Consider the following 22,183-nt stretch of genomic DNA (forward strand, 5'->3'; position numbering starts at 1 on the left):
AAGTCAAACAAACAATGCGGCATCACTGAGAGTTAAAAACTGTCTAAATTCTTTCATCTGTAATAAAATGATCAGCGTTGCTGCTTTACCAGATGTAACAATTAAGTTTAACATCCAGGCATCCATGAAAACAGGATTTATTAAAATTTAATGAAGTTAGCAGGAAGTTAGCTCGCTAGCTTCCACCTAAATATAATATAGCATGTTCTGACTGAGAGATTTCTGAAAAATTCAAACGTACAGCTCTGCTATCATTTCCAACATAAATGAAGACAGAAAACTAAACAGCAGTGACGTTTGTAGGGTTACTGAAGTTGGGCTAGCTGCTATATAATGATGTGCTACGTGATCGCTAGCGACACAGCTATGTTAGCATAATATAAACAAGCTAACTTTTTTTCCACTCGATAAAAGTTAACGTGAAGGTTCCCGATGGTTATATACTGGAATATACTGCTGCATGTGCTGGGCTGTAGTTACACCGGAAGGGTTTAAAATGAACAGTGATAATAAAAACTGAGAGAGGCTGACAGTGATCACTGCCTTTCTTTAGGGGCTTGTTCAGATTAAATGGAACAAGATAGAAAACATTAAAACATGTTAAAAACACAACAGCCTTAATAAACTCAGAGCAGTTTGGACCCAGAAGCAGGATTCATCATGTCATCACTTATAGACCGCATAAAGCTGTATTTATATAACCTAAGATTAATCTTCATGTAGTTGTATGTATATCTATCTCACAGATTATTAACATTGGATACAATAGATTGCATAACATGGAATGACATTTGTATGATTTATAGGATTTCTATTTCTTTCTGTGCATTTAAATAGATATGACTATACTTTGCCTCTTTGTTTAGATAATAAAAGATGCTTACTGCATTATTTCCCCTAATTAGAAATAATTTATTTTGATCTTTAAATCTGTTAAATTATAATATATGTTATCAACGCATTTTTTTTAAATGTTCTGAGCCAAAGCCTGACTATGCAAAATACCTGCACATGCTGTTTCCAAGGTGGTAGATTATGGAGAGTCAGGGTTTAAAAAACACAACACCTAACACCTTTAATGGGCCTACATCAGCAGAAAACATGATGACACATGTTAGGTAAAAATGCTAAATTAATAGAATATATCCGTGTGTACCGGGGTGGGGAACTCCAGGCCTCGAGGGCTGGTTTTCCTGCAGATTTTAGATCTCACCCTGGGTAAACACACCTGAATCACATGATTATTTCATTACCAGGCCTCTGTAAAACTTGAAACCTTTTACATCAGCTGTGTTGGATCAAGGACACATCTAAAACCTGCAGGACGCTGGTCCTCAAGGCCTGGAGTTCGCCTACCCCCCCTTGTATACCATCAAGTGCTTGTTCCTAAGGGATGTGTTAGGAGGTTTTTCTCCCGTACACTCTCACTTTCACACACATAGACACATATACATGCCTATACACTCACACTCAGTCTGACATATACGTCCAGTTGTACCTACTTGGTTCGTGTCAGGTATGCATTCACGTGCAGTTACAGATATCTGGTCCCACATGCTTCATTACATGCACCCATGTGCATGTAATGAAGCATCTCAAACAGACTTTATCTCTTTATTGTTTCAACTCCCAGAACAAACACGCATCATTACAGTGTACAAAACGCTGATGTGGGCATCAAGTGTCCTGTATGTTCCTTGAAATAAAAAGCATGTGCATTATCTAATTAGAGCTGTGTTTGCTAAAGAGCTGAGACAGAGTTTATCTAAAACAGCATACCTCTACAGCTGCACCTGTCGAGCAGGTCTGTTTGGATAAATGTTGTGGGTGGGGTGGGGGGGGGGGGTTAAGAGGAGGGATCAACAAAACAATGAAGTAAGGAAAAATGACACGAATGTGAAAAGTGAAATCCAGACTGACACGAGCAAGAGAAGGAGAGGAACGAGCTACAGGGAACATCTCGTACAAACACTCAAATATAACCTCTCTGCTGAAACTGCAGGTAAGACATGTTAACTAACATGTGAACTGTGGACTCTGTTCCTGTTGTTAGTTAGTGTCTGAATAGGATTAGTTCACCCAGCAGCCTGTAGAGCGTCATCTGTCTGTGTACTATGTCAAAGGAAGCTCTGTATATGCCTATATGTAACATAAGTACTGATATTTAATGTTATCATCCAGAGGACGGTCCACAGAGAGCACGGTTACACTTATGGGTTATGTGCTTGACCTTTCGATAGGTGATTATGAGCAGTGTGTGAAAGTGTGTAAAAGCATGGCTGTTGGTGGAGAACTCATAAATCACGTCTTTGTTCAACAGACCACAAAATTATCTGAGCATATAAAAGTCACACATGGCAGACGACACACGCTACCTGTTTATACTGCAGCTTTACAGCTTTAATATCAAAGCTAAATGATCTCACTATGTAACTTCAGGAAATGGTTGTGCAGGCAGGTGTTATCGAGCTGTATGCCTGTACGGTCTGATACTCCAAATCTGTTTCATGATGACGTGAAAGAAATCAGCAGAGAAAGGCAGCCGTGGGTGTGGGTCGCTACGCCACATGAAACTTTATATAAGCCTCTGACACCAGTGTGCTCAACAATTATACAGTCTGTTGTTGACATGTGTGCGCCGTCATGATACTTTTACCAAAGCTGGATTTATAAACCAAAAACAGAATCACAACGACAGTGATGAGCTGCGTCATTGTCGGTCACACTGACTGTTGATCAGTTTCAAATTCAGCTTTTTTGTTTTATACCAGAGTTTCCCCCAAAGTCTCTGGGATCGTCAAAATGGTCAAATTTCACATGGTCTTTGTGTTCTTATTGGTCAACAGTGATTTTCTGTCATGAAGGCCATTTTGGCACTTTTTCACATAGGGCTGGGTAGGCGTGGCTAAATCACTATTTAAAAACCCCGTTTTGTATTCAGTTAAGTTCATCTTTGTCTAATAAAAAAAGTGATTATTAATCTCACACGTTTAATTGTGACCTATACTTTTTCTTAGCACTGAGGTTGTGACTGAAAGAACAACACAAAACTTCACCTCCATCATAGGTTCACCAGTGTTAATATAAAGCACTGGTATAAAGTGTTACACACAGTTTTTACACATTACTTTTCATAAAATGTTATCATCTTCTCTCTGAGGAAGCTTTAGGATACACGACAGCTCTGTGATATCTTGCATATTTCAGTAATGATCACTGTCTTCAGATTGTTTACCACATGACTGAGCAATTCAATTCAATTTTCAATTCAATTCAATTCAATTCAATTTTTCAATTCAATTTTATTTATATAGCGCCAAATCACAACAAAAGTCGCCTCAAGGCGCTTCATAGATACAGAGAAAAACCCAACAATCATATGACCCCCTATGAGCAAGCACTTTGGCGACAGTGGGAAGGAAAAACTCCCTTTTAACAGGAAGAAACCTCCGGCAGAACCAGGCTCAGGGAGGGGCGGGGCCATCTGCTGCGACCGGTTGAGCAATGGCTCAACAATGCTGGTGGTGCTTCCTGTACTGCGGCTGCTTGCACGTTTTCATGAGCCAGTAAATCTGTCTGTTATTTATTTTGTTTTGCTTCTTTACCTTCCTAAAGCACTCATATATTGTGTTCCATCATTTTTTCCAGTGCTGTACAAAAAGCAGCTGATGTTTGGATTTGTGAAGCTTCCATTCTGCTAATTTAACACGACAGCACATTTCTGCCTGGTATGAAGAAACTAACAGAAAGATCACTCTCATGAGGTCACTGTGACATAAGCAGGCTTCCTTTCACTTCTCTTATTCATGAAATAACAGTTTATTGTTGAATGCTGGAGCGATGTGCTTATACGACATAAATACATATTATCCTGCCAATCTGATCTCAGTACACTAAAGAAACACGAATGACTTGCAGGATTTTTTCCTCATTGCCTCGTTTAAGTCGGTAATGATGACGTCCTGGCCGAGAATATTCCAGCCGAGCCTGAATTTCTTGATCTTGCGCAACTACTCCTTTGTATATTTTCACTGTGTGTTTTAGCTTTAGTGTGTTTAAGTTAAGGAAGTGCACACTCACACTGAGAGTCTCACGTATCATGCTGCCAGCAGCTCCAAAGAGCTTCTGAATCAGTTGATGGATTAGGCGAACAATGAATGTTTTAGAGTACACTTAGGTTATATGTTACCCAGCAAAAAGGGGCATGAATCCTCTCGGCACCTGTTTGTCCTTCACTTTTGATTCTTGATGGATATTGCTGAAGTCGAGCTTTAGACCGGTGATAATGAGATCATTTTAATGATAGTAATGTATGAGCTAAGACTGGGGCTGTTAGGCTGTATCAGACTGCATATCCAGGCTGGACGAGTGAAACCAGCCTATCAGTCCAGCTCATCCAGGTTTCAGGATGAAGCGAGTGTTTGCAGCAATACTGTCACTGTTCTGTATATTATTGTGTAACAGTGACTGTTCCTCGTCTGCGGTCATGAATTTTGAGTAAGTTAGCTGGGCCAGGACTTGCTGAATGGAATATGGCTCCCATCTTTCATAGCAGTGACCAACAGGTGCTTCGACAGGAAATGAAGGAAGCTGGTCAGAGGGCGTGGCTTGGGTGTGTCAGACACTTGAAGAACAGGTGGATGGATAGATAAAAACATCTAATAATTCAAAGTTTATCACTTCAGCTTGTATTGGAGAGGTGGATGTTGCCCAAGATAATACCTCCATCCACTCCATCACTCACTGGCCAATCACAGGAGCAGAATGAGATTACCCATAATGCACCACTAAATGACAGGATATCATTCCTGTCTCTGGATATCTCTGTACAACTCCTCCATTTCATTCACAGCACACAGTGCAGTAGTTCCAGCCTTACTATTGCATCCTCTACAGAGAAAATAACAAAGTACGGGATCTTAACCATACATATCCATGTATATATATTTAATATTCTTTGCTATTAGTATCTTTTAGAGCTATTTTGTTTCTATTTTGAACACATATTTTCAGGGATAATTAAAGAGTTCTGGTTCTGATTCTGGGCAGCACGGTGGCACGGTGGTTAGCACTGTTGCTGCACAGCAAGAAGGTCCTGAGTTCAATTCCACCATCAGGCCGGGGTCTTTCTGTGTGGAGTTTGCATGTTCTCCCCGTGTCTGCGTGGGTTCCCTCCGGGTACTCCGGCTTCCTCCCACCGTCCAAAGACATGCAGTTTGTGGGGATAGGTTAATTGGATAATCCAAATTGCCACTAGGTGTGAATGTGAGTGTGAATGGTTGTCTGTCCTTGTGTGTTAGCCCTGCGACAGACTGGCAACCTGTCCAGGGTGTACCCCGCCTCTCGCCCTATGACAGCTGGGATAGGCTCCAGCGCCCCCCGCGACCCTGAAAAGGATAAGCGGTAGCGAATGGATGGATGGTTCTGATTCAGTGTAGTTTGGAGTTCCCATGAACAAGCTCCAGTTCTGTATAAACTCAGTCTTTTCCTGTGGCAACGAGAATTAGATGAGATCTGAACAGTAAAGCTTTTGAAATTCATGTCTGGGACATTTATTCAATAGTTTGCTGATGCACACGGTTTAATATTTTTCTAATCTTCTGTCTGTCTCTATATGCAGCTTAAGACTAAATGGCTATGTCACTACCTGCTGCCTTCCTGTCTGAAGACCAGTTCACCTGCCCTATCTGTCTGGAAGTATTTAACAAACCGGTCACAACACCATGTGGACACAGTTTCTGCCAAACCTGCATTTCCTCCTACTGGGACGGAAACAGTACAAAAATGTACCAGTGCCCTCTCTGCAAAGAGTCCTTCCTCAAGAGACCAGCTCTCCATATCAACCTGACCCTGAAGGAAATAACTGAACAATTCAAGCAGATGGCCGGCTCTCCTGTGGCTGAAATACTTGGAGGAATGGAGCCTTCCAGGTCCCCTTCCCATCATAATCAACCACTGTCATCCAGATTCCAGAGGCAGGGGGAGATGCCCGAGAACATCTTTGCAGAAATGATGTCACGTTTTCAGCGCCTGCCAGACCCCGGGCTGCCTCACGCTGCACTCCCCCAAAGCCAGAGTCGAGATGGTGCTCCCTTTGTCAGGACGGAGCATCACGACCCCCCACCACCTTACCCCAGGTACCGAAATATACTGAAATATTGCATTACAATATATTTGACTGAACCACGTTAATAGTAAATGGACTGGATCTTATGTTTTCCAAGTGCTTTATACATGCCTCACTCACCCGTTCATGCAGCCACCTTTTTCTACACTTCAGTGCTTCCCATGTAGCAGTCACACATTCACACTCTGATGGATGTGTCAGCCGCTTGGAGTTACTGTCTTCACTGAGGACATTTGACACGCAGACTAGTGCAGCCAGGGATTAAACCACTAACACTGTAGCTAGTAGATGACCTGCTCTACTGTTCAGTTTTATTTATATATCTCCAAATCACAGCAGCAGTCACCTGAGGGCCACAAAAAAATGTTTGTGAGAGTAGTGCCACAACAAAGCATAAATTATTTAATATATTTTTTTTTATTTGTTCCAAATTTGACTTTATAACTTTTCAGGTCTATGCCTATAGTGGTGAGGTATGTGGGGAGACATTTTCATATCCTGTACACATGTACATGTATATGTTTGGGCACCCCTGATAATTCTCATATTTTTCCTTCATAAATCATTATTTGTTTGGATCAGCAATTTCATTTCAATATATCATATAGGAGACACACGCAATGATATTTGAGAAGTGAAATGAAGTTTATAGGATTTACAGAAAGTGTGCAATAGTTGCTTAAACTAAATTAGGCAGGTGCATAAATTCGGGCACCCTTGTTGTTTTATTGACTTGAATACCTTTAGCACTAATTATTGAAACATAAAATTTGTTTGGTAAGCTCATTGACCCTTGACCTACATACACAGGTGAATCCAATCATAAGAACGGGTATTTAAGGTGGCCAATTGCAAGTTTTTCTCCTCTTTGCATCTTCTCTCGAGAGTGGCTACAAGGGAGCCTCAAAACAGCTCTCAAATGACCTGAAAACAAAGATTGTTCACATCATGGTTTAAGGGAAGGATACAAAAAGCTGTCGCAGAGATTTCAGCAGCAGATGGAGTCGCTGTGCATCGTTCGTGGGGGCGATCGTGGCTCAAGAGTTGGGAGTTCGCCTTGTAATCGGAAGGTTACGGTTTGAGCCCCGGCTCGGACAGTCTCCGTCGTTGTGTCCTTGGGCAAGACACTTCACCCGTTGCCTACTGGTGGGGGTCAGAGGGCCCGGTGGCGCCAGTGTCCGGCAGCCTCGCCTCTGTCAGTGCGCCCCAGGGTGGCTGTGGCTATAATGTAGCTGCCATCACCAGTGTGTGAATGTGTGTGAATGGGTGGATGACTGGATGTGTAAAGCGCTTTGGGGTCCTCAGGGAGTAGTAAAGCGCTATACAAATACAGGCCATTTACCATCGTTCAACTATTCTGCACACTTTACACAAGGAGATGCTGTATGAGAGAGTGATGCAGAGGAAGCCTTTCTGTGCACATGCCACAAACAGAGTCACTTGAGGTTTGCTAAAGCACATTTGGACAAGCCAGCTTCATTCTGGAATAAGGTGCTGTGGACTGATGAAGCTAAAACTGAGTTATTTAGACATAACAAGAGGTGGTATGCATGGCGGAAACAGAACACAGCACTCCAAGAGAAACACTTGCTGCCCACAGTAAAATGTGGTGGCGCTTCCATCATGCTGTGGGGCTGTGTGGCCAGTGCAGGTACTGGGAAATGAAATTGCTGATCCAAAGAACCAGTGATTTATGAAGGAAAATCATGAAAATGATCAAGGGTGCCCAAACTTTTGCATACCACTGTAAATGCTATAAGGCTCCCACAGAGAGGACCAGATTTACTAAGTGGACACATTAGCTTGATGCCACAACAGCAGAAACGCTTTGATGGGAGGATTCAAATTCAAATTCAAATTCAAATTTTATTTGTCACGTACACAGTCATACACAGTACGATATGCAGTGAAATGCTTAGACAACTGCTCGTGACCTAAAGAAAAAAAGAAAAGGCTATGAATAAGATAGGAAATAAATATGAAAATTAAAAAGGGTAAATTTAACTAGGAAGGAATAAAATAAAATATAAAAATTAAAGTTAAAAATGAAATAACTGTACAACACAAATTAGAATGAAGGGTAAATTTAACTGGGAAAGAATAAGATAAAATATATAAATTAAAGTTGAAAAATAAAATAACTGTACAACAAATACACAATACACAGTATAGAACTATATAAGAATGTATGAAGAAATATAAATATATATATATATACAATGGCAGCAGCTGTACAAGTATTAACTGGAAATGAAGAATATAATGACCAGTGTTGTGCAAGCCACATTATTTAGTGTCTTGTGCAGTGCAAATATGCTTAAAGTGATTAAGTGATGAAGTGAAAAACAATGTCCAGAATGTCCAGTGTGTGTGTAAGAACTATATGTGTGGGTCAGTACTGTGTGGTGGTGTGATTGAGAGACCGTATCGCCTGCGGGAAGAAGCTCCTCCTCAGTCTCTCTGTGTTGGTCTTCAGGGAGCAGAATCGCTTTCCTGACCTCAACAGAGAGAACAGTCTGTTGTTGGGATGGCTGAGGTCCTTCACGATCTTCCTGGCCTTGGTCCAGCACCGCCTGCTGTAGATTGAGTGCAGGTCAGGGAGCTCGGAGCGGACGGTGCGCTCAGCTGACCGCACAACCCTCTGTAGAGCTCGCCTGTCCTGCATGGTGCTGTTCCTGAACCGGGTTAAGATGTTTCCCATCAGGATGCTCTCTATGGTGCACGAGTAAAAGTTCTTGAGCACCTTGGAGGGCAGTTGGAAGTCTCTCAAGCGTCTGAGGTGGTAGAGACGCTGACGGGCCTTTTTCACCACGGTGTTGTGAACTCCGAGGTATTTGAAGCTGTCCACTCTCTCCACTGGGCACTCGTTGATGACGGGGGTCTGGTAGTTCCTCTCCTGCTTAGTGCTGAAGTCCACTATCAGCTCCTTTGTCTTACTGACGTTTAGAAGGAGGTTGTTCCTCTGGCACCAGTTCTCCAGATTCCTAATCTCCTTCAGGTAGGCCGCCTCGTTGTTATCAGAGATCAGGCCCACCACGACGGTGTCGTCAGCAAACTTGATGATGGTGGTGGAGATGGTAGTGGCCACACAGTCATATGTGTACAGAGAGTACAGCAGGGGGCTCAGAACACACCCCTGGGGGGCTCCAGTGCTGAGAGTGGTGGAGGCTGAGACATGTCCGCCCATCCTTACTGCCTGTGGTCTGCCAGTTAGGAAGTTGGAGATCCACTGATACATAGATGAGCTGAGTCCCAGATGCTCCAGCTTGGTGGTGAGTGTGGAGGGAATTATGGTATTAAATGCAGAGCTGTAGTCTATGAAGAGCATTTTAACATAATTCCCTCTTCTAGTGTCCAAGTGAGTGAGTGATGTGTGGCGGAGATGAGAGATGGCATCGTCTGTGGAACGATTTGGACGGTAAGCGAACTGTAGCGGGTCCAGTGTGTCTGGCAGTGAAGAAATGATGAAGTCTCTGACCAGGTGTTCAAAACACTTCATCACTACTGAGGTGAGGGCTACAGGGCGATAGTCATTGAGAGAAGCAGGGTGGGGTTTCTTCGGGACAGGAACAATGATGGACTCTTTAAAGCATGTGGGGATCACCGACTGAGATAAAGAGATGTTGAATATCTCAGTGAACACAGGAGCTAGCTGGTATGCGCAGTCTCTGAGGATACGACCTGGGATGCCGTCTGGTCCTGCTGCTTTCCTGGTGTTCACTCTCTTGAAGGCTCTCCTTACTTCATGCTCGGAGATGACGAGCACGTTTCCGGTGCTGGCAGTATCTTCCTGTCTGCAGCCGTTAGCGCCGCTAGCACTAGCATCGTTGGAGTCCTTAGCTGCAGCCTCGAAGCGAGCATAGAAAGTGTTCAGCTCGTCTGCCAGAGTCACGGCCGCGTTCGTCATACCGGTTGTTGGTGCTTTATAATCCGTTATTGTCCTTAGTCCCCGCCACAGGCTCCTAGAGTCACTCTGTTGGAGTTGTGACTCTAGTTTCCTCCCGTAGCGCTGCTTCGCCTCTTTCACCGCCTTCCGCACGTTATATGACGCGGCTTTGTACGGGTCCATGTCCCCCGTCGTGAGTCCCGTGTTGTAGGCAGCGGTGCGGGATCTCAGAGCGTCGCGGATGGTTTTATCCACCCACGGCTTCTGGTTGGGAAACGTTGTGATAGTCTTTGTCTCCACGGTATCATCCGCTAGTTTCCCGATGAATCCCACAACCGCTTTCGTAAACACGTTGACATCATCATCGGAGCTGTTTCTGAACATGTCCCAGTCTGCGTCGTCGAGTGCGTCCTGTAACGCGGCCACCGATTGATCCGTCCAGCGCGCGACCTTCCTCTGAACCGGAACTTCCTGTTTCAGCCTTTGTTTGTATTTTGGCATGAGGAAGATGGCGGCGTGATCGGATTTGCCAAACGGAGGGCGAGATTGTGCCTTGTAGCCGTCCTTGACCGTAGTGTAGCAGTGGTCCAGTGTCCTTTCACCTCTGGTGGGGCAGGTGATGTGTTGATAAAAGTTCGGCGCTGTGCGTTTGAGGTTGGCACTATTAAAGTCCCCCATCACAATAAGCGCAGCGTCCCGGTGTTGTGTCTGGTGCTGTGTGAGTGCCTCATGCAGCTCGCATAAGGCGGTGACCGTGTCCGCTTGTGGTGGAATATAAACGGCACTTATAATGACCAATGTAAATTCCCGAGGTAGATAAAAAGGACGACACATGATGGATAGTAGTTCCAGATTTGGTGTGCAGGAGCGTGTGAGAGGAACAACGTTCGCACTGTTGCACCAATTGTTGTTCACCATTAAACACACGCCGCCTCCCCTTGACTTCCCCGAGTCCCGTGTCCTGTCCATGCGGTGAACCGAGAAGAACTCGGCCGGCTGGATGGCGTGGTCCGGCACCGCTGGGTTCAGCCATGTCTCGGTGAAGCAGAGGAGATTGCAGTCCCGAATGTCTCTCTGGAACTTTATCCTGGCCCTGAGGTCATCAAGCTTGTTCTCCAGTGACTGGACGTTGGCGAGCAGGATGCTAGGCAGAGGTGTGCGGTGTGCACGAGCTCTCAGCCTGTTCCTTCCCTCTAGGCCGCCGCTTCCCTTTGTTCTCCCTCAAGATCTCACTCGGCCAGCTCGGATCCGGAGTTAAAAACTTCGAATTGTGAGTACATTGTATACCAATAGAAACAAGAGTGTCACTGTCATACCTAATGTACCCAATGGTGATGATTTTGCCGATTTAGAAACGCTGAAAACTAACTTAAAAAACAAAGACAAAGAAAAGGTGGTCGGAGCAGTCGTGACGGCAGCCGACCTCACCGGCGCCATCTTGAGTTCAACAGCAGCAGTGGACAAGCAGACCCGATGAGGGAGCGAGAAATCGGAAAATGAACAAAACAATCAAATACATACTCATAGATTTTACGTGAATAAACATCCATCTCACACAAATCAATTAGTTAAACTATAGACACGTCTTAAAAACATATAGGCCTAGACAACCTGCTAATACTTTTCATTCCTCGTGGGTTTGTAAACTAATAACAGTGTTATATGTCGTTTGGCTGCTCTGTGCTCTGCTGTATGGCAGAGATCAGCACCTCGTGGCTGTTTGGTAGTTTGAGCTAAAATGCTTCAGATAGTCTCCGACCCCTGCTCTCAGGGAGTCCTTACCACGCCGACTGTTGAACTTTACAACAAAACTACTTTCCAGTATTAAGCACATTTTATGTTTATGCCTGTTTGATAAACAGTCCAAAGCCACAGAGATTCCCTTTGTTACGATGAATAGCACGAGTCGTCGTTTGCGTTAGAACGACCTGAGCCCCTCCACTCTTCTCCTTTGGAAAAAAAGAAAAAGGTTCAAATGTTTCATCACTTATTGAAATATACATGTTATTAAACCACCTCAGCAGTTTCAAACGATTGAAGAGAAGGCGAGTGGGCTTCTTTAGGTTTGTGAAGACATCCGGCCTGGCATCCACGAGGCTTCTTCACTTTTAAAACAACAGACGCAGACTCTAGTAATGGTTGTCCTCTTGGAAGGAGTACTGAGACTTCTTAACCATTACTAATGGTATTAGTCCTCAAGTGAGACAAGGTTTTAGTACTGATGTTTACAACAGTTGGCCAACAGAAACATTTGTATGGTGCACGTTTCTGGCCTCCTATTCTCATTTTTAGACCACTGGAGTATTTTTGCATTACTCACAGCTCAAAAGCATCTTTTGTTTTATACTGGGTGTTGCTCAGGTCACCCACTGCCTAAAACAAGTGTCTCTTGACTGGTTGCCCATTGCAAACAGGAGGTTTGAACAGGAGGTGAGTGGTTGTGCTGTGTTCACAAAGATATCTCGTCAGTATGACATCATGAACATGTAGGACGGGAAAAAAACTGTGTGAAACAGATTGTTTAGAGGAGTGTTTGCATGTAGTATCAGTGTACATATGACAGGAAATAAGAAAAGCAGAGTAAGGAAACCTTTTGTGTTAACAGCTAAATGTAACCATACACGTGTCAAACTGTAAACAACTGAATAATATGTCCTGGAAACCAGACGACAGGTTAATCAGTCACTTACATGTTACGGCTTTATTCAAATGTTGACATGTCCAGTGACTCGGATCTGCCGCCGTGCCCCATCCACCTGAGAGGTCTGGAATTCTTCTGTCGCACTGATAACGTGTGCGTGTGCAGCACGTGTGTGGGGACGTCAGATCACCTAGGACACAGCATCACTCCCGCCAAACGAGAGTGGCACTTGAAGAAGGTTTGTGCATGTGGTGGTTGGCTCACAGCTAACTGGGCCTCACTGGCTGGTTTAGTAAAAGTTCTTTTTGAGAAGATTAAACCATCATGCTGCGGGGATTTGTTGCAACTTTGTTGTAGGTTTGGGAATTTTTACAGTTATTGTGATGTTGATATGTATTTCTTTAATTTTCAAAATGTTGAAGGTTTTTTCCTCACAGGCTCCTGATATGCTGTCATGGCATGATTCTAATTTTCACAACAGAATAACTGGAACGATGAATTCCAGTTTGGACTGGCATGTCCAAAGGTCAGAGTATCAGGTGGAGCTGTGAACATCCTCACTGCTAAACTCTGGTCTGGACCACACAGCTGTGCTATCATGCACAGTCTGTTAGAACTATGTCTCTAGGTTTGTGTCTGTGCAGAACCACAGTGGATTGAGATGAATCCAGATGTGACTGCAGGCTTTCAGCTTTAATTCAGCAGCTTTAGCAAAACTCCTGCACTCACTGTTCAGGAATTAGAAGCATTTCTACACAGTCTCGCGTTTTCAGAGGCTCAAGGTGAACGAGAGTATTTTCAACATTTTAATTTTTAAAAGTTGAATTATGTATTAATACACACACATTTAAATATAAGACTTGTATTTAATATTTTAATGAAAAACGGCTCCCTGATGTTTCGAACCCTAAACTGTAACCATCTCCAGCTGCTGCTTGTTCGTGTGTCTCTGTGCCTTCAGTTTTGTATTCAATAAGCTGCTCTATAGAGTTGAGTTAGGGTGACTGACTTTGTTATAATATCCCATTTCTTTATCTTGATAAACTCTTCGGCACAGATGGGCAGTAACGCGTTACTTGTAATGCGTTACTGTAATCTGATTACTTTTTTCAGGTAACGAGTAAAGTAAGGGATTACTATTGCAAAAACGGTAATTAGATTACCGTTACTTTCCCGTAGGAACGCTGCGTTACTGCGTTACTAAAACCGTGATTTTTTTGCGAGAGTGTCTCATGTCAGTGACGTAAGCGAGTGCGACGTTCGTGACAACAGCTGTGTGCAGATCAACAGTGGATAATATATCGAGTGCGGAGAGAGTATGAGCGTGCAGCGTTTAAAGCGTGGAAGTACTGACCTTACTTTGAGTTTGATTCCATAAAAAGTGACAAAAACATTAGTGTCCGCTGTGCGTGGGAAGAAAACTTCTTTTTACAGCGAAAAAACCCCTAAACTTTCAAACAAGCACCGAGTAGCTACCACGTAATGGGAAACTCACAGAGAAACTCGCGGATTCTTCCACTGACCGCTGCGGCACACCTGCACCAGGGTAAACCTCCGCCTGCCCCACTCCTGCTTTACAGGTGAAAATAGAGCAACAGGACCGCGAGTCTTTGACTTTATTTATTTTCTGCTGTGTTTTGCATCTATTTAAAAGACTGAGTGTAAACACAAAAAATAATTATTTTATGTGCTGGAATGTGCAGAAAATAGGTTTAAATGTTAAACTAATTTCTTCCAGTCAGAGAATGGTGCATATAATTAAATTTTTTGCTTGATGCATAAAGTTAAAAGATTAAAACTAATAAAACAAGTTTAAAAAAAAGAGACTTTTCCATTTGATTACATTTTGTATGATGGATTATGCAGAAAAAGTAGAATTGGGCTGACAGATCTATCACTTTATCACCTATTCAGGTTGTAAATCGTGTTTTTAAAAAGTAACTAAGTAACTAAGTAATTAATTACTTTTGAAAATAAGTAATCAGTAAAGTAACAGGATTACTTTTTTGGGGAAGTAATCGGTAATTAGTTACTGATTACTTTTTTCAAGTAACTTGACCAACACTGCTCTTCGGTTGCTTTTGCTTTGGCCCATTATCCAATCATGTTTTCTCTCACTCATCAGAATTCATACTACTTCTATCAGCAGTAACACAGATACCTGGTTCCACCGTTTTTGTGAAACCCCTGAATTAAAGCTGAAGATCTGCACTTCAATCATATTTTCAGTGTTTGTCAGTTGACACTCCCACAGTTGATTTTAAATCAAAGTCAACTGTCATTGACAAACAAACTGTGCATCTAATTGTATATAAACATGCAACTGCAGCAGAGCATGTTTAATGCGTTGGTTATTAGACACAGTGTGTGTTTTCTGTCTCATACAGGCTCAGTTAGGTGTTACTGAGGCGGAGCTAAAGGAGCTCATCAGTGAGAGAGAGAGAAAAGTGGAGGAGGTACACAGCTCCCTGCGAGAGATAAAGGTGAGTGATGTGGTGTCAACACGACTGCAGGAAGAAGCTTCGCTTATGGATCGTATGTATTTATTCTCTCACACGTGCACTTTGTTTGTTTGTTTGTTTTGTTAAGATAGCATGCTACATTGTTCCAGGAGCCAATCAGAGAGCAGAGATCTTTAGCTGACTCTTGTCCTTAAAAACTGTTTGTATTCATGTGGCCGAGCTGTTCACGTTTAATGAAATATCTCAGAAAAGAAAATGACAGAATAGATACCAAAAGTGAGCACACTTTAGTTTGTCACATTTTGCATTTATGGTTGTCTCTGAATTCTTCTTTTCTACTTTTCCGCTGGTTGCTGTTCGTGCTTTAATCAGGATACTGCAGAGAGAGAGACGGATGAAGCCGTTTGTGCTTTTTCCAAGCTGATCTCCAGCGTGGAGCACTGCCAAGCTGAAGTCTTGGAGGTGACCAACTACAGAGACAATCATACTGCACACACTATTTTTGTCTCAAAGTATTGTCGGCATATTCATGAACACACCCTTTCTGTGGCACCCAGGTGATAGAGATGACTCTTCGAGCGGCAGAGCGCAGAGCTCAGAGCGTGCTGAGAGAGCTGGAAGAAGAAATAGCTGAGCTTAAACGGAGGAGCTCAGCACTGAGTCAGCTGGCTCTGTCTGAGGACTACATATTCTTTCTCAAGGTATGAATAAATAATGAAATGAGGCACCAGATAAAATAATACAGACGTAATACATTTGCAGTGCTCCACTAGTTACTCCCAGTAACAGATCCAGAAAGCAGCTAAAAGTCCAGTTAAGGAATATACTGACGAGGTGAGAATTGAGATGCAGAGATGTGAAACCCTGGATCAGGATTACTCATCTTGCTAGAGGCACTAGCTGCTGGGAGACATGAAAATGTCTTCTCCACTCACTTTTTTTTACTCCTGATGCTTTTATGTTATTGTTTGCATAAAACTACCAAATGATTGTCAGAGAATTGTGAGAGCCACGGTTACACACATAGCACTAAAAGCCTGGGCGCCCCCGTCACGCTCACAGAACAGTTCGGTATAAGCAGCGTTTGTTAGGGTGCAGACACGTGACCAGGGAGGAGAGGGTTGTAGAGGTGCTCGTGGTGGCAACGGGAACGAGTGAATAAAGCTGATGAGCGTCGCCCATTCAGTTGCTAGAGGTTTCTGTTAGTCAGTGGGAAATTTCTTCCTCAAGCCTTGGACCAGTCGACCAGTCATTAGAAAAGAAGCCTTCCCCAACCAGCTGGCAAAAAGTTTGTGATTCATTTGGTCAGCAGCATATTGTAGCACTGTAGTTCACTGGAATCGACAGATTCTCTGAGCTGAAGTGAAACAAGAAAAAGAGAAGATCAGGCTTAAACTAAATGTGTCTTTTGAAACACATCGGCTGTGGCTGAGGCACAACTTCTACTTTGTAGGCATTTCTGGTTTGTGCCACACCTTATACTCCTGCTCAGCCAGTAGGTAGTCAGTAGCAATCTGCTAGCAACCAAAGCATTTACTGGGAGGTTTTTGGTGCAAACTCCAGGAACCACTGCCAACTACCTTTCCAGCAGAAACTACTGATGTTTCCAGATGTAATCTGCAGTGAGGGGAGGGAGTGCATGGACGAGAGTCTGAAAACAAGCAGATATGTTCTGGAGAGAAGAGAGAATGAAGGTTAGTAGAACCTGGACAGAGTTCAATGAGAGGGAGACAGGTGAACATGTAAGGAGTACATGGATGAGTTTGAAGGACAGTGCATGAGAGAGGTGCAGAAGAGAGTGCAGCCAGGGTGGACCTTTTCCTAAACCGCCGATGAAAATGAAATCGGTGATTACTGGAATTTGTTATTTGGCCCTAAGTAACTGGAATTTGGCTACTTTGAGCATATAGTATGATTAACATGATATGTAACATAGACTGTATGTCTTTATGACATTCCTATCCCCCTGCAGACGTTCCCTTCCCTGTCTGCACCTCGGCAGGCTAAGAACTGGTCCGGAGTCTCTGTGTCATCTCAGCTGACGTCAGGTGTGATTCTCAGGTCTGTCAATCAGATGATGGAGCAGTTTCACAAAGAGCTGCGAATACTGCCAGAAATCTGTAAGTCTTCATTCCCACCTCAAGTTAAACTGGGCAGTAAAGTCATGTTGAAAATTCAAAAGAGCAAATAGTGTCTCTAAACCTTTGCAACTCAATGGAACGTCTGTACAATAGCAACGTAGCCAAAAAAGACCATCCTAGCATTATGTAATTCTAAGTTCAAACTCTGAATGATCATGTTTTCATTAACAAACATCAAATATTAACTGAACATTACAAAAATGTGTCTCTCCGCACTGGTAGGTCAGCAATCGTCATCAAACCAGTCTTTATCTAGACCCAACCTGAGTAAGTGTTTTAATGACAGCACACAATTCTTTACATGTTAATATTCTTCTTCAAATAAATGACTTGAAGAAAATGTCAAGAAGTCAATTTATCACATTTTCTTTGCAGAGGTTAGGAGGGTTCAAGAATATGCAGGTATGGACTTAAATCCTTTTAGCGTTTACTTTTGTTTGAGCCCCGAGTTAAACTGGCAGGTTTTTAGAAACTCCATTTCAAAGACGTTTTGGCATTTACAGTTTTCTGTCCAACTTGTGTACCGGACATCATTCATCTTTAACCCGAACTCAAGTCAAGTCAGCAGTGTTACAGGATGGAGGAACTAACCATTGCTCTATCACTGTATCTGTCAGTTGACATCACTTTGGATCCCACCACAGCCCACCCACGTCTCACCGTCTCAGCAGATGGGAAGAGGGTTCACTGTGGAGATCGCCATCAGGTGGTACCAGACAACCCGAAACGCTTTGACCGGGTAGTGTGTCTGCTGGCCAACCAGGGCTTCAACTCAGGGCGCCATTACTGGGAGGTAAGCAATATGGAAACAAGCTCTTTTAGTTTAAACTCTCTATGTACAAACAAAGCAGTCCATCTGATGGGGACGTGGAGACATGAGCGAGGGGAGCTTTATGACATCTTGAGTTTAGTGAGAAGATTTTATGTTTCTTTTTGCTAAATTACTGATTAATTAGTGTTTTTAATTTCTTTTTTTAACATATGGGGGATCTCCCATCATAACTGGAAAAACTATGGCATCCACATTAAAGATCAAAGCGCACTGCAAATTCGGTGTCCAATGTCTAAATTAATCATTACCACAATGTCCTCTTACAGGTGGAGGTAGGGGGGAAGACTGATTGGGACCTCGGCGTGGCCAGTCGGTCCATCAACCGTAAGGGTAAAATCACCGTGAGCCCCGCCCATGGATACTGGTTTCTCAGCCTTCGGGATCAGTCCGAGTTTGCCTTCAGAACAGAACCATCGACCAACTTGACGGTTCACATCAGACCATCCCGGGTGGGAATCTATGTTGACTATGACAAGGGACTGTTGTCCTTCTACAACGTAGATGCCAAAGTGCTAATGTTTACATTCACAGATAGTTTTTCTGACACCATCCATCCATTCTTCAGCCCCTGTACAAATAAATCGGGACGGAATGAGGCTCCACTAATCATCTGTCCTGTTGCAATGACAGAATGATAAACTATATCAAGTGCTTTAAAGTACTGCTTCAAGACTTGGATACAGAAACATCTGCAACTAATAACTGATCATTTTATTCTTTGCAGCACAATAAAGAAGAATATGGCCTTTGGTTAGCATATGCTAAAGCTGCCATTGTGATTAATATTGGCAGAAAATGTGAAATTCTTTCTGGAAAATACGGACTCTGCATCCGTCAAACTAAAGATGAGCGAGGCCATCTGGCCTGCTTTCAGCCTCAGCTCAACGGCCTGCATTACCGATGGCATGGAGTCGCATTAGTGCCTGTGGATTTGGCAGTTTACACTTCTGGAAAGGCACACTTACTACATCATGAAACAAAAATGACACCAAAGAAGAGCCAGGACTGTTATATCAGGAAGTGCTCTCCTCGGCCGTCAGACGTTTAGAGACTGCTGCACAGAATCCTGAAAGCTGCGTCCTCAAAAAGAAACACTTCATTGTGTTCCTAAAGTTGGACTTTAGGATGTGTTGCTGTCATCACATTAAAAATGGGAAAATATTTTCCTTAAAATATTTACAAGGGCCATATTTTGGTCATGAATCAGTGTGTGTGTTGGTATGTCTGGACTACATTTTTTATGTGTGCTCTGTGCCTTTAAGAGTCTCTGCAGTCTCTCCTTTTTCTGATTGGCTGCCGCTGTCTCCAGCAGACCTGTGCTCAGCTGCCCAAGTCATAGTATTTAATCCCTGTGTGTGTCCTGACAACAGCTAGGATAGTGTATAGTACTGTAAACAGCTTTGTCCATTTGTAAACAGCACTGAAGCCCACTTACTCTTGTACGTTTTCTCTTGTTTATTAAATTTGGGAGTTTGGGGTAGCGCTTGTCCTCGTCTAGTTTAGGTAGCACTTCTTTGGAAAAGCTTGTTTCCTTTGTTACTTTGGCTGATTTTGGTTCACCCTGGAGTTTCTGCTTTCAGTTTTGGTACGACTGATGTAGCAATAAACCTCACCTTCATCTGTGACTTGGCTGTTTCTGACTTTGGGGACCGGGGCACCTTTTTTTAACCCTTGTTGCGCTCCTGTACCCCCAGAGCGGGGCGTGACAATATGTTCTCTGTGTTAATGTCCTATTCTGTGTTCTACTGATGAATCATCTGGAAGTAGAATCAGTGGAGTTTTTGAATGAGGGTTTTACACATATGTGATTCGGAGCACGGCAGCACTGATGTAAGAATGATGTTTGCCACCTCTGTCACTGTTCGTGATTATTATTTTGTCTTTATAAATTCTTAGATTAATTAAATAAGTATAATTGATGTGATTTGATCATTATTATGTGATTATGAATATAATTTGATTCTGCTTTTGCTTTTCTTTTTTAAAATACTTAAAAAAAACTCCAGCAACTAAAAGACTAAATTGTGGACATTCCCTTTTTAACCCTTTGTGAAGGTAAGAATTTGAGCATTAACCAGTTTTAGTGTGAATAGCTCTTACTGGTTACAGGCCCGTGTGACCTACTGTCCAGAACCCAAAAATGAACCCGGTTAATTACCGGTTGGTTGGTTGGTTAATTACCAAGCTGCCATAACGAATGTGGCTGACGGAGGCTCGGCTTTCTTTTATCAGACAAAAGCAGGGACGGCACTCGGACAGTGGGGCAGTGAGAGCCGAGCGAGTCCCCTCACCCGCATCTGCTCCATCTGAACTCTGCACTGGCTGCTGGGTAATACTCGTAGGATCAGGCATTAGGACTCTGGGAACAGAGATCCAGTCCAGACTTCCTGTACAGGGGCGCTGGTCAGAGGTCGACGTACTGTGGGAATGCACTCTCTCTGTTATGCAGATAAAAAGGATCTACCTGTCGTAGTTATCTTAGTGACTTCAAACATGTCTTTGTCATTTCCTTGTTCCTTTCTGTGACATGTGACAAGCATGGTTTGAATGTTTGGAATTATTTCCATGGATGACTTTTAGACGGTCACAGTGCAAAACGTTGATGCTATCTGAGACAGAGAGAGGTTGTTTCAGGTCAAAGACTTTAAGATGCTTAAACTTGGTGCTACACACACACACACACACACACATACACACACACACACGTACACACGCACACACGTACACACACACGTACACACACACACACACACGTACACACGCACACACGTACACACACGTACACACACACACACACACGTACACACACACACGTACACACACACGTACACACACATGTACACACACACACACACACGTACACACACACACACAGATACTGAGAAGAAGGATGCGAGTTTTTGAATCTCAGCACAGATGTAACTGATCTCAGGTCTGCTTGCTCCCAAGAACTGACCCCTGACCCCTGGGCCCCCTTTTTGTGTTTCATGTATGTTTTCTTACAGCTGTGGCAGTTAGGGTCATCCTGTGCGCCACATATATGTAATAACTGAAATAAGGTGAATAGAAATGAATAAATAACCAAACGAGCCCATAGAGAGGTTATAGAGCAACGTGTGTTTGGCACAACAGAGCATTCAGATCATAACTGTGATTGAAAAAGCTGCCAGACAGGACAGGAACAAGAGCTGTGATGACCTGAGAGATCTCACTGCATGCATGCCTGCAGGGTCTCTGTAAGAAACCAGTTGTGGTAATCTTACCAGAATAATGCCGTGGCTGACTCGCTCACTGTGTTTAAGAGAAAGGGAGGATAAATAGGAACTGAGGTTCTGTTGTTTTTGCACGACAGTACATATTTCTGCCTCGTCTCTGTGCAGTTCTACAAAGTTCTTGAAGTGTTTGAATCAAGCCAAGGTTGAAGTACAACTGTGTATCATCTGCATAGGAATGGTAGGATATATAATATGCTTCCTTATGACAGTACCAAGTGTGACTGTGGTCCAGGGACAGACCCCTGACCCCTGACCAGGAACCCGTGACTGATTTTACATTTGTGCAGATCTAAAACAGATAACTGAAATGTAAGACATGTCGACTCTTTAGATACGCTGAGAGCCGATCAGGAACCTGACCTGTTAAACTGACTGAATCATGAAACCTTTTAATTCAAATGTCATTAACAACAGTATCAAACACAGCAGTGAGATCGAGAACCAAGAGTTTCTCACTCAGGTCACTGATGACTTCAGTAAGATCTTTCTGTCCTGTGATTAGATTGGGTTCATTCAGCTGCTGTTTTTTATATCTAATAAAGATTAGATATAGGTCTGTGATGTATTACCACTGGATGTGAGTCGTGATGTGATTAGAGCAGAGTGTGGAGGGCGATAGCAGCCTGCAGGGAGCTGCTGGTGAAATTCTTCCTGATTTTTAGATTTTACAGGTGAACATGTGGACGTGGTGCTTATGGCAGTCATCTGTATGTATGGCAGAGAAATGCCTAAATATTCCCTCTAATATTATAAACTTTGTTTAGAAACACTCATCACTGAAACAGTTGATAGAATAATTACAATGATTAAATCGTTTAT

General features: G+C 43.1%; 1 protein-coding gene across 1 annotated transcript; it reads left to right on the plus strand.

Annotated features, from left to right (window-relative positions):
• The first annotated feature begins 1,903 nt into the window (after window positions 1-1,903).
• Window positions 1,904-20,008, plus strand: LOC146386260 (E3 ubiquitin-protein ligase TRIM39-like). The gene is made up of 11 exons (XM_084932354.1): window positions 1,904-2,002; window positions 5,621-6,137; window positions 12,739-12,892; window positions 15,042-15,137; window positions 15,489-15,578; window positions 15,674-15,817; window positions 17,089-17,236; window positions 17,480-17,524; window positions 17,633-17,659; window positions 17,875-18,050; window positions 18,356-20,008. Exons 2-11 carry the CDS (start codon window positions 5,632-5,634, stop codon window positions 18,722-18,724), a joined length of 1,755 nt encoding a protein of 584 aa, XP_084788480.1. The 5' UTR covers window positions 1,904-2,002; window positions 5,621-5,631; the 3' UTR covers window positions 18,725-20,008.
• The last annotated feature ends 2,175 nt before the right edge of the window (window positions 20,009-22,183 follow it).

The sequence above is a fragment of the Perissodus microlepis genome, chromosome 6 (genome assembly GCF_051167445.1).
Source record: "Perissodus microlepis isolate ML-2025 ecotype Zambia chromosome 6, ASM5116744v1, whole genome shotgun sequence".
Classification (NCBI taxonomy): domain Eukaryota; kingdom Metazoa; phylum Chordata; class Actinopteri; order Cichliformes; family Cichlidae; genus Perissodus; species Perissodus microlepis.